Source organism: Conger conger, chromosome 2 (genome assembly GCF_963514075.1).
Source record: "Conger conger chromosome 2, fConCon1.1, whole genome shotgun sequence".
NCBI lineage: Eukaryota > Metazoa > Chordata > Actinopteri > Anguilliformes > Congridae > Conger > Conger conger.
In genome coordinates this window covers 22,111,123-22,123,631 of record NC_083761.1, presented here as the reverse complement: position 1 = coordinate 22,123,631, position 12,509 = coordinate 22,111,123, and the positions used below count along the sequence as shown (strand labels likewise).

The 12,509-nt window shown below is 44.7% G+C and overlaps 1 protein-coding gene across 9 annotated transcripts in view; it reads right to left on the bottom strand.

Moving 5' to 3' along the window:
• camk2g1 (calcium/calmodulin-dependent protein kinase (CaM kinase) II gamma 1) overlaps positions 1-12,509 on the bottom strand; it is an 88,050-nt gene that overhangs the window by 6,666 nt on the left and 68,875 nt on the right. For 2 of the 9 annotated variants that reach the window (XM_061227314.1, XM_061227316.1), the window contains 4 exons: positions 10,504-10,572; positions 8,052-8,096; positions 7,300-7,354; positions 484-559 (listed from right to left, as the gene is read on the bottom strand). In XM_061227314.1, the coding sequence (XP_061083298.1) occupies positions 484-559; positions 7,300-7,354; positions 8,052-8,096; positions 10,504-10,572 (245 nt within the window). Of the gene's footprint in view, positions 1-483; positions 560-3,644; positions 3,759-5,264; positions 5,358-7,299; positions 7,355-8,051; positions 8,097-10,503; positions 10,573-12,509 lie in introns of all 9 variants that reach the window. The other 7 variants (XM_061227315.1, XM_061227318.1, XM_061227317.1 and 4 more) reach the window with 4 other exon arrangements.

Here is a 12,509-nt window from a genome sequence, read left to right as displayed (position 1 = left end):
CATAATACTCCCGATTGTCCCGGAAAGATGCAGACACTAAAGACCAGTGATCATCATTCCTGGTCTTGGCAGACCACAGGGTCTGCTGGTTTTCCTTTTCGTCTTAATATCAGCTACAATTCAGACCCAAGAAACCAGGTGAGATGAGGTAACTATGCAATCGACTGCTTTAATTGGTCAATTAAGTGATGGGTAACAACAAAAGCCAACAGACCATGCAGTCCGCCAGGACCAGGAAGGAAAATCAGTACTATAGACTTATCACCAGCAGGTCAGACCGAGTGAAGTAGAAGATCAAGACTCAACACAAAAAATACTGGCTTCGTCTCCGTGGACCCTTTCCAGGTAGGTCTCGGCATTAGCCCAGTGAATGCTGGGAGTATGACTGCTGGGAGATGGACATACTGTATTGGGAGGTAGGGTACAGGGCATGGGGGCAGCTGACTTAGGAGGACTGGCCTGCAGTGTAGGAGCTGTACTTACGTGTAAGCCTCAAAGTCTCCGTTATTAACCGCTTCAATCAGCTGCTCCGTAATCTTAATGATCTCCTGCTTGCGAGCTAGAGAGAGAGAGTGAGCGAGAGAGCGAGAGAGAGAGAGAGAGAAAAAAAAGAAGTAATGTAAAAGGGTGAGGGAAGAACAAGGCAGTTGACAGGCCTAAGATGCCCATGCAAAATTCTCGCACCCCCTCCCCCCTTCCACCACTGCCTGTCCAATAAGCATAGTTCACCACACAAAACTGGCCAAGATCTTAAGACATAGTCTCTACTTTACACTATCAGATTGAAGTTGTCCTGGTTCCTGGGTTGGGCAAGCCATTGCTGCCAGCTTGGCCGAGATCACAAGTTCTAAGATTGAACAGGACTACCCTAGTGACTACCCTACCCCACCACTGGAGCCCTGTAAAGACCAACACACACACACACACACACCTACACAAACAAACACACACACCTACACAAACAAACACACCTACACAAACAAACAAACACACACACCGAGTGTGGGGGTACTGTCCCAGAACCCCGCCACAAAAAGATAATCCCTCAGTTCTGAAGCGTCTCCTACACCAGTTTTGCCAACCACCAAGTAAGTGCCAAAATGTTCTGCAGAAAGTCAGTCAAAAACGTTGGTCTATGCATAACCTTGCCCTATAAAGATTTTTCTGGAAAACATGCCCTCCACCCCCCACCCCTATCCCAATGCCCTTTGCATGGTGCCTTCAGGACATCCTTCCCCCTATACAGTAAACCTGCAGCCCCAAAGAAAAGCAACTGTAAATAGTTTGGTGCTCATCTTATGTCATGAGGATTCACGCAGACACCCTCAAGCATGTTCTTCATGCCAGCCACACCGCTCGCACATTTTCTCTTACTGCATGACATCATTCAAAATGACAAGTTAAACTAAGATCCTGACTCACTGCCATTGACGATCCCATTGAAATCTCAACCTGCCTCTCACAATCTGGCCACCTACTGCAATCATCTCCACATAGAATGGACTAATGAGTCCCTCTCCACCGCATGAGATGATCTGGGGCGGGTCATCTGGTGAAAAAATGCTGTTGCGGGTAACCTAGATGGGTTAGAGTTAAGGTGAATAATCCACTCAAACAATACAAATACTGTGGAAATGACTGAATTACTGATTGAATGATGCTACATTATACAACAGTTAGTTCCAGCCTCGCATTGTGATTCGGTGAGAGACATTTGAAGGAGTGACAATATCACACAATAAGTCACTCATAACTTGGCAAAACCAAACCACTATGTTTTAGATCGGATGATTAATTGTATCAGAGATATGTAACCTAGGAACAATTCAGAAGAGCTCCATTCTGCTGTTAAAATGGCATACGTTTCAACCCAAGTTAATGTATTGTTCTTTATGGTTTTTTTTGGGGGGGGGGTTTTCAAAAACATGTTGGTAAAACTGTTGTATGATTGCAATAATAAACACAAAGTCCTGACTTACCGTGAGATAATGCTGCTAATCTATGGAACTCCAGTGACAGTGACATCATTTCACGTTAAGTCACTCCTTCTCATGCATTATGTAAGGAATAATCCACAACGATTACATGGTTATATTACATGGTCATTACATGGTTTTATATCACTGAAAAATAACCAATCACATGGGGCAAATACAGCATTCTGATTGGCCGAAACGTGTCACGTGGGTGTGCATTATTCTCGTATAACCTTGCCTGGACCTGGTGACAAAATTATTACTGTAGACTAAATTGCATTGAGTTAGGCTACACTTTGCATTGTTGGAAAGATAACCATGGGAGATGTTTCAAACAAAATGTAACCGAGCGTTTTAACTTATGTAGTAAAAATAGACACACGAGTGAGTGAGGAGAGAATGATCAAAGGTTTACTGCCCGTTAATTCACTCAGCAAGCCGCAAGCATAGAGGAATATCCTTTGACACGGAACGCTCCGAGATGCTAAAATCTATTCTGTACTCAGATATTCCCTGTAAACAACATATAGCGTGAAGTCTGTAATAATTCACTATGTCATTTTGCAAGACTGGCTGCAAGCACGAGAGATACCAGCTGATTTTAACAGATGTGCTGTACAACTGAACAAAATATGGAGGTTTTTCTATGCTTCAGTTCAAAATGGGAAGAGCTCCATTCAGTTACATGGCACTGAAGTCTGGTATACAGCGTCAAATTTCTATAAATTGCTTCCTATTATTTTGCAAGCTAACATTAGTTAATAGCCTAACATTATATTTCCTTACGGTGATGGTGAGCTAGTGAACTTTTCTATGGTGATGAAGCAGTTGTTTTTTTGTTGCAACAGGCAATTTTAGGCTGAGGTCAAAACCACGTAATGGCCACCTTGGAGTGGATTATTCTGCTCATAACATGGTCTTTTACCAAAGATAAAAGTATAAGCAGGGGTCGTCAATATTTTCAATTCACCATCAAAATAAAACTTTTTTGCTGGCACTAACTACTTCACGTCATTAAGGTGGCTACTGTTTCAGCATGTTGCTATGGTTACATATGTTGGTTAAGTTCTATCAAACTAAGCTCTATCAAAATAGAGAAGCTAGGCAGATGGCTAAGTCCGGTCTTTATTATTTTTTACCTTGGTTAAATTCTAGGTTTTAAACGTCAATTTTTTACACCCGGTGTTGTAACTGCTTATGCATAGGAGAGCTACAGGTTTACACCCTGCTGTAAAATCCAGTTATGCCAGCTTGACCAGCTTGAACATTGAGCTGGTCAAGCTGGGTATGAGCTGGTCAACAAGCTACTGCCGGTAGCTTGCATGAGGTTGTAGTTGGGAGCTGGTCTAAACTGGTCAACCAGCTACCAGCTGTTTCAAAACATACGAAGCTTGAGCTGGTCAAACCATGTCAAGCTGGGAGCTGGTCTGAAATGGTCAACCATCTACCAGCTGTTTCAAAACATACGCAGAGTAGTAAGTGCATCCAGAGTGTGTGTAGGTAGTGTTTTGCGTAGTGCGTGAGTGGAAGTGAAGTGTTCTGAGCAGTGCGTGTGTTGCGAAGGCATATGTGTGTGATTGTGTTTGTTTGTTTGTGTGTGTGTGTGTGTGTGTGTGTGTGTGTACACGTGCGCATAAAACTACAGCTACGCGGCAGCCCTGCACTTACACTGTGGCGCGACGCTGCCCCATGTGGGGGGTGAGCTCGAAGCATGCTCGAGATCAGGGCAGGAGTGTCCTGTGCTGTGCCAAGCCATGCGCTTTTTATTATGCAGTGGGGCAGCTGGAAGACACGAGGGGAGAAGAGCGGCGGAGACTAATGAACACACACACACACACACACACATACATACACACAAGGGGTGAAATAAAAGTGATTGAACAAAGTGATTTAAGTGTGACATGAAGAGAGGTTGAGAGAGGGAAAGGGAGAGGGAACCAAGTTGCACTTGATGATGATGGCAGCTTCTACTCGACAGGTAAATGTCAATATATTTGCCAAGATTGAACAAATGTACTATATATTTTGATGAGATTTGATAAATTGTAGGCAGGCCAGTTCAGCTAATTAGGAAGTTCTTCACTATCTTAAATGCAAGTTAGCAAGCTACCTAATTTAGTTTTTTTTTTTTTTTTGAATCTACAGCTGTAAATCCAAAGTTCAGAAACAAATTAGCAAAACAAGATTTGCGATTTCTTGAATAATGTCAGATCGCAAAGTTTCTACCTCTAATCTAATTAGCGAACACTCAAAATAATGAGTGATGAAGACTTTCAGTTACAAAAAGCAGTGCTGGACATAAAGGCCAAAATGAGACAAGAAATCTGGAGCGTTTAGTGGCCTTGGAACTCACTGTTACACAGACAAACAGACCAATGAATGGGAAGGGGCTAGAGACAGATGAACTGACATGTCAAGGGAAACCAGCAGGGGGCAGTGGTGAGTATTTGAATATAATAAGAGTAATGCATACACAGGAGCGAGACACTACAATATAGACTTGTATTAGCAGATGCTTGACTGAGCAATGATGTCAGCAAGGGAGAGCTTATTGCAAAAAGGTTTGGCCTGTTAGACAGGGGGAAAAAAACTTGTGGATTGGGGGAAGGATAATCTGAGAGAAGAAGTCAGAGAGAAGCACAAGGAGAGAGGGATAGAGATGGATAAAGAGGTGCAGAAAAAACGAGAGGCTCAGCAGTATACACCTGGCTGCTTGGCTTACTGGCTGGCTACGAGTGTGTGAGTGTGTGCACTTTCAAAAAAGGATGTGCAAATATGCGTTTTCTGTTACTACTTTTGTTACTTTTCACACATACTACTTTTGTGTTACAAATACACAATACACAAGTTCTGACTACCTGTCCAAGAAGCAAATGGAGTTCAGAAGGAGAGTCTACAGAGCTTTAGCAGCTGAATTTGTCAGCCAAGGGCAGTGATCCTCACTCCTGGTCCTAGAGATGCAGGGTCTGCTGGTTTTTGTTTTTGTCTTAATATCAGCAACCAATTCAGATCCAAGAAACCAGGTGAGGTGAGTTAACTGTGTAATCAACTGCTTTCATTGATCAATTAAGTGCCAAGTAACAACAAAAGCTAGCATACCCTGCGGCTCTCCAGGACCAGGACTAGGAGGACCGCTGGCCCAGAGGATACAAGGGTTGAGGGATAGGGGCTTGTCCACATTTGACCTAAAGAGTATGCAGAATACAAGGGAGCGGGGCTCAATATGAGGCGCGGAAACACGAGGGGCGGGGCCCACAGTGAGAGCGGGATCTGCAGCTACGCACTTACAGCTGGGCGGGCACTGGGCCGATCCCTCGTTCCCGCTGCACTGGCTCATTACCGCGCTGTCGCTGCTGGCAGCGCAGCCCGCCGCCGCCGCCGCTATCCGCGGCCGAGGAGAAACAGAGCGGGGGTGAGACCGGGGAGGGTCGCACCGCTGACCACCCCCCTCCCAAACAGAGCGCAAGCAAGACAAAGCACTCCATAATCACTTCATTGTCCCACCCATTAACTTTTATATATCATTTAAGGGTCAAATGAAAAGACTGGGAAGCTAATTGAGCTGCGCGTGGCTAATGATTATATATCTCAAGACAAAGTGCTGCAAAAGCTTCGATGGGATGGCGGTAAAATTTACAGCCGCGATGTGGATGCACGAGGTACCCGCAATTTTTATTGCAGCGGCAGGGCGTTTCTTTTGCCGCTATGAGTGTTTACACGTTTTCATTGAGTAGACGGTCAAGTTGTGAGGATGCTCCATATTCAAAAACTGTAGCTCCTCCATCTTGTTTGGAGGAGTCCGTTTCCCAGAAGTTGAGGGAGCCACTCCTTACATGGAAATCAATTGAAACCTGCTGTAACAAGTGAAAACTTCCTAAAGTCCAGAGGTTTTTGCCTCAGATAATAATATGGCGGATTCCATATGCAAGATCTACTGCATGTGGTTGTGTAGCAGGGCAATAAGCCCTGCGGCACACACCTGACGGCAAAAGTGTTTGTCTTAACAAGTTTTTAGTGTTGAGACTGAGACTTTTCTCCTTTTTTTTCTCCGGAGTAGAAAATATGACCTTGTTTTAAGGTACTGCTTGCTTGACGAGTGAAATTTTTACTTTGCTATTGGGCAAATCCTGAAACGAGTCAAAACTGTCTCACCTCATTGGCTATAGTTTCGTATTTAATTGAAATAATATTAAAGTCTCAATATAAGACTAAAATACTTGTTGAGATTTATGTTTTGAGCTTTGCAGTGCTAGTACATTGCTAGCAACACAGTACAGTCTGTACGTAGCTAGCAACTACTTAAGCTGACCAGGACATGTGCGCGCACACACACACTGCTGATGTTAACCAGGACATGTGCGCGCACACACACACACACACACACACACACACACACACACACACACACACACACACACACACACACACACACACACACACACACACACACACACACACACACACACACACACACACACACACACACACACACACACTACTGAAGCTAACCAGGACATGTGAACTCACACACTGCTGAAGCTAACCAGAACATGTGAACACACACACTACTGATGCTAACCAGGATATGTGAACACACACACTATTGAAGCCGAGCAGCACATGTGAACTCACACACTACTGAAGCTAACCAGGACATGTACATTGCTAGCGACACAGTACAGTGTGTACATAGCTAGCAACTACTTAAGCTGACCAGGACATGTGAACACACACACTACTGATGCTAACCAGGATATGTGAACACACACACTATTGAAGCCGAGCAGCACATGTAAACTCACACACTACTGAAGCTAACCAGGACATGTACATTTCTAGCGACACAGTACAGTGTGTACATAGCTAGCAACTACTTAAGCTGACCAAGGACATGTCAACTCACACACTGCTGATGCTAACCAGGACATGTGAACACACACACTACTGATGTTGAGCAGGACACGTGAACTCACACACTACTGACGCTAACCAGGACATGTGAACACTCTCACACTACTGAAGCTGAGCGGACATGGACTGACACACTACTGAAGCCTGCCCAAGGCTTCACCCACTAGAGGCTTTGCTGCAGGACACATTAATCCACACACTGCAGAAGCCTGGCAGCGGATGGCAACAAAGTGTTCCATTTCATCCACAAAATCTGTTTCCAAGCAACAGGGCCCTCTGCTGCCACCCCCTCCCCCGCTCTGTTCTACTTCACTCTGCTGGAGGGGGAGACAGTGACCCAGCTCGTTCAGCGGTGTGTAAAGCAGTGCTTTCATTCACCGGCATGCAGAGAAGAGTGAAGGGCGTTGTGTACCTTTCCTACCTTTCACTTCCTCTTCCTCCGTGGTGTTGCAGCTCTCTGAGGAACCCTGGAGGGAGGGAGGGAGGGAGAGGGAAAAAAAGAAAGAAATAGAGAGCGAGAAAAAGGAGGAAGGGGGGGTGGGGGGGGAGGGGGGGCAGACAGAGACAGAGGACCAGGACAAGAACCACTTAACGGTTAGGATTTTTGGATTTCGGACTACAGGAGTCACAAGCCTTGAGCTACGTCTAGAGTTTAATGGGGAGAAACTTGGAAAATCTAGGTTCAGAAAGTACAAGTCCTCCCCAATCCCCTGGACTTGTTAATCAACACAATTCTTCAAACAGGAGGTAGAACTAATTAGTAAAATCAGCTGCCTGAGTTCATGGGTGGAAGAAACACATGGCAGGACTTTTGCTTTCTGACCTTTGGACATTCCACCCCTGGTGGCTAGTCCCAAAATCTGACATTGGCAGGGATCATTTCATTACATTACATTATTGGCATTTGGCAGACGCTCGTATCCAGTGCGATGTACAGTTGATTAGACTAAGCAGGAGACGATCCTCCCCTGGAGCAATGCAGTGTTAAGGGCCTTGCTCAAGGGCCCAACGGCTGTGCGGATCTTATTGTGCCTACACCGGGATTAGAACCACCGACCTTGCGTATCCCAGTCATTTACTTTAACCACTACGCTACAGGCCGCTACATTTCTCTTCCCCATCCTACATTTTGGCGATGTTTTAATGAGAAGAGGGGCAGCTTACCTTAGTGCCGTCCACAGGGTTGTGCACCACAGTGGTCTGTGGTTCCTGGAGGAAAGAGAACAGAGTTTAACACAGACTGGAGGGAGTCGGGCAGGGACCGGGTGGAGCAGCACGGGTTACAGTAGGTCAAGAGAAGGGGATGGGAGCGGGTTCAAGACATAAGAAGAGTGTGGTGATAATGGAGGGGACTTTGCCTGGTAGAGAGGCGGATCAAGGGAGGTGTAAGGCCCACAGTGGCTGGAACAGGAATGGCAGAGCTACAGTATTGTGTGTGTGTGTGTGTGTGTGAGCACGAGTGTGTGAATCAGTCGGTAAGCAAAAAATTATTTTATGTGTGTGTAGAAAAAGGCCGGGCGGGGCAGGGTGGGGTTCAATGTCAAGGAGGGTGAATGTTTTGTTAAGGTTTCTGCCACTCCCCTCCCCCCCCTCCCCATCAACATGGAGACACAGAGTTCTGCTGCACAACCATGCATCTATAATTCATCACTTCACACACTGCACAACACGCACTGCAAAAGCATGCACCTCTATTGCATGACACATATGCAGTCCTCAATGACCACTGTACTGAGTACCTCCAATTCAAAGGGTGATAAAAGGTTAATTGACTTTAATTTAATTTACTAATTGCAAAAGTCACAGCCAGAGAGGTGGACCTCACACCTGCTGCCTCACCTGCTCATTGGCAGACAGAAAGCTGAGGATGAACTCAGGAAGCGTCAGCATGACCAGCAAGGCCACACCCTGTTGTCTCACTGTTCACACATACATAAATTAATTATAAATATGCTTTGCCGTGCCTCAGAAGCTGGCTTAGACACCGGGGTTATTCCCAAAGAGGTCTCGATGGTGGTGGGGGAGAGGGCTGTAGAGTGAAAAGGGCCATTTGCTAGCTTGTCATTGAATCCGCCCATTAAAAGCGTTGACTTGTTTCCACCTCAAGTTGAGCGCAAGAGAAGCTTTTGCGCTTTATTTTCCATTCTCATGAGATCTTGGAAGGCGCAAAAAGGCTGTAGTACCAAGGCTTTATCAACCCTTCAGGGAGACGTAAAAGGGCCGTAACTTCAACTGCAGCTGTAGCTCTGCTTACCGACAGCTCTTCCGTGTGTCATTGAGATCGTGGCGATAAAATGATTTTGACAGATGTGTGCATTTACTATTGATTTTCTAACCGTTTTTCTTTTGATGGCAATATACCAATGAAAATAACTTCTAAACACCTGAGGTATTTATGAAGCACAGGTACCCAGGAGGAGGAGATAACCACCTAGTCATCACTCAAAGGCTCCCATCACCGGTTAGAACTTTTATTTTGCCTTGGGCAGTTTAATTATGTCTACAGCCAAAAGTTTACACAAACCCACCAAAAGCAAAAGCATCACCAGCATGAGTGTTGTGGGGTTTTTTGCACCTTGTTTGGAAACACAACGGCCTTCTTTTCGGATTCTGCATACAGGGCATGGCTCAAATCTGACCGTGTTGTAAACAGGGGCAGTGATTTCAGTCTGAATCGATAATACTAAAAAAGTGTGGTCAGTTGGTCAGTCTAGTTGGGAGATGACAGACTACTTGGTCCAAAGGTTAAACACCTTCTGTAGTTGCTAATGGCCACACTCTCTGGCTTGGAAAGGGGTCCATACCCTGGCCTTCGAGTACAGGACGTGTTTCTTGGTTCTGCCTAAATGCCCAATCAAACAATAAGATCAATTATTAAGGCCCAACCACACCAAGAACGATAACTATACTGATAAACAATGAATATGTTGTTTCAAAAGTCATTCTAATTCAAGTAGATAGCACACACCACAGCTATAACGACAATAAGAGTAACAAACAATATCATTGGGATCGCATTCAGAATGATTTATTGCAGCTGCATGAATGGCAAAAATCCAACCAAATTTACAGGGTGTTGCTTGCAAAATGGCAGATGACATAGCCTATTTGAGACTAGAGACTATTTACAGAAAGTTATCGCAGTGCAGACACTCTAATTATTAGCATTATAGTTATAGTTTTTGGAGCGGATGGTCCTTTAGGCTTAATGGACTGAAGTGATTGATGTGTAGAAGGTGCTCAGTGTTTTAAACTGAATATTCAGTTTCAGACAATCAACCTGCTAACAGGCATGGTACTCTAGTACAAGGTTTGTCTACCCCCCCCCCCCCATATCACATGGCCAATGACATCACATGCCAATGCAAGTGGAGCACAAGAGGAGACAGATCAGTTACACGGATGACAACACAACCAATGTCACACAAGGAACAGGAGGCGATTATAGAGAAGAATGGAGGATGGGGAGGGTAGAGGTGGCAGAGGCACAAATCGAAAGCAAACGGAGACAAAAGCAAAATGAAAAAAATGAAAAACACACAAATAAAATCTGGGGAAAGTGCTGTAATCACGGCAATAAAAAACCAATCAATGTAACCAGGCTGGAAAGAGATACCATTGGTGTAGAGGACGCACTATCCTTGTTGCTGCTTACAACGTTGTTTTTATTGTTGTTCGTCTGCGGCTTTTTGAAGCAAAGAAACAGGAAGGAAAGCACAGAATGGTTAATACGTTTGACGCAAGTAAATTCTTCCGAGACCAAGTCTCCGATAACGACTCTTTGTGCGCCGAGTCCAAACCGACCTTACATTCCCATTCCCATTCCACCAGATTGGTTGTCTGGGGATAACACTAGCCAATCAGAACCATTGTGGAGTCCCTTTCCCATAAACCTGTGCTTCCATGAGCAACTGAACTGCCCCCAATAAAGTCCAGTATCGGTGCTCTGGTCAATGTCATTGTTGCTGTGAAATCTTGTGACAACACTGATAAAACATTGCAGAAACGTTTTGTGTGTGACAATTGGGATGTGGATTCACACCTGACCACAATTTTATTAAGCGCTACTCAACTTGTGTGTGTAGGCAGGTGAAAACACCATCACTTCTTTCCTCAGTGCCTTTCAATCTCTCATAGCGTGTGGAATGATTTTGAGTTGATATCTACATTAACATCTATGCCCCCCCCCCCCCCCCCCCCATAATATATGTATGACTCTATATGTATATGTATGGGAGAGAATAACAGACGGAAGAATGGAAGAGATGCCAAGGACAGAGGAGAAAAAAAATGAATCAATCTTCTCTCTGTATTGAAGCCACAGCAGCAGGGTCAGGTTAGCCTACTGTAGAAATTCTCAATCATACTGCTAGTGGGCTAGTAATAACTTGGGTGTCTTGGATTGACCCATTTAACTTGTCAGTTCACTGCATCAATAATGAGGGGATTTAACTTATGGTGATTGGATTGGTCCGGTTCATACTGAATAAATCAAATCACAGCATTGGTTTTTCCTTGCAAGACCACCCCATTATCTTTTTTTTCTTTTTTTTCCTCTCTCTGAGTGAGAGGTTCCGTCGTACCGCAAAAAAAGCCTCCCCATTATGAGCCACAGCAATGAATGTTTAACAGTGACGTATTCACTTTCAAGGCCACTGTAACAGAAACAAATAAAATAAAGATGAGTCTGATACAGAATCATAGCATTTGAAAAAGAATCAGTGTGATCCACAATCATGATGGTCTTTGCAAAACAGTGAAGAAAAAAAATATGTTTGTGGTGTTTGTAGTGATTCACTGCTACAGCATCAAAAAAAATTGTAAATACACCCACATAAAATATCCCTCAAAATACTGTAGAGGTAAAACGGCAGATTTCTGAAACCGTAAGCAAGTGTAGACCTGCTATTACAATGCAAGAACCTGAGGTTTGTTGATCTTTATTATATGTTAGTTGCAGCTTGTGACAACCATTAAGGAACAGAGCTTGTAATCACAGGGTTGTGGGTTCACACCCAGCCTGGGCTTGCACTGCAAATCTACAGCGCATATCATCCAGCTTCTTTCAGTCGAAGCAAAACTACCCTCGACTGAAGGAAGCTTTTATTCTGAGACCAAAGAAAATATCTTCCAGTGTTTCTCACCACTCAGGGGACAGGAGAGCTTTCTTTTTTAATGGTTTTCCTCCCCCAGTTTGGAAGGTCCAGTCATGCCCGATCGACCAGTGAAGGGTGACCAGTACATGATGATGCCCTCTCATCTGGACTGGGGAAACCTCCCATCTCACAGTTGACGTTCTCAGGTCTTTATTGGGGTGTCAGATGGGGTCACCGTTTGCCCACCGCAGTAATATTTTCCACATTTTGTTGTGGTACACCAATGTTCCTTCAGTGTTCCTTGCATGTCACACGCTAGCTGAGGTGAAGGACCCACTCTTTCACCGCAGGGACATATAGAGACTTAGCACAGCTTACGGTCACAATGTCAACAGTGGGCTTTTATTAGGCACTGATTTCAGATGCGGCGCATAACAGCTGTTAGGCTGTCGCACGGTACACTCTTCGCACCAGATGCAGAGCTAGAGTCAAGAGCCATCTTTAAGGAGAATCAGCCTCCTATGAA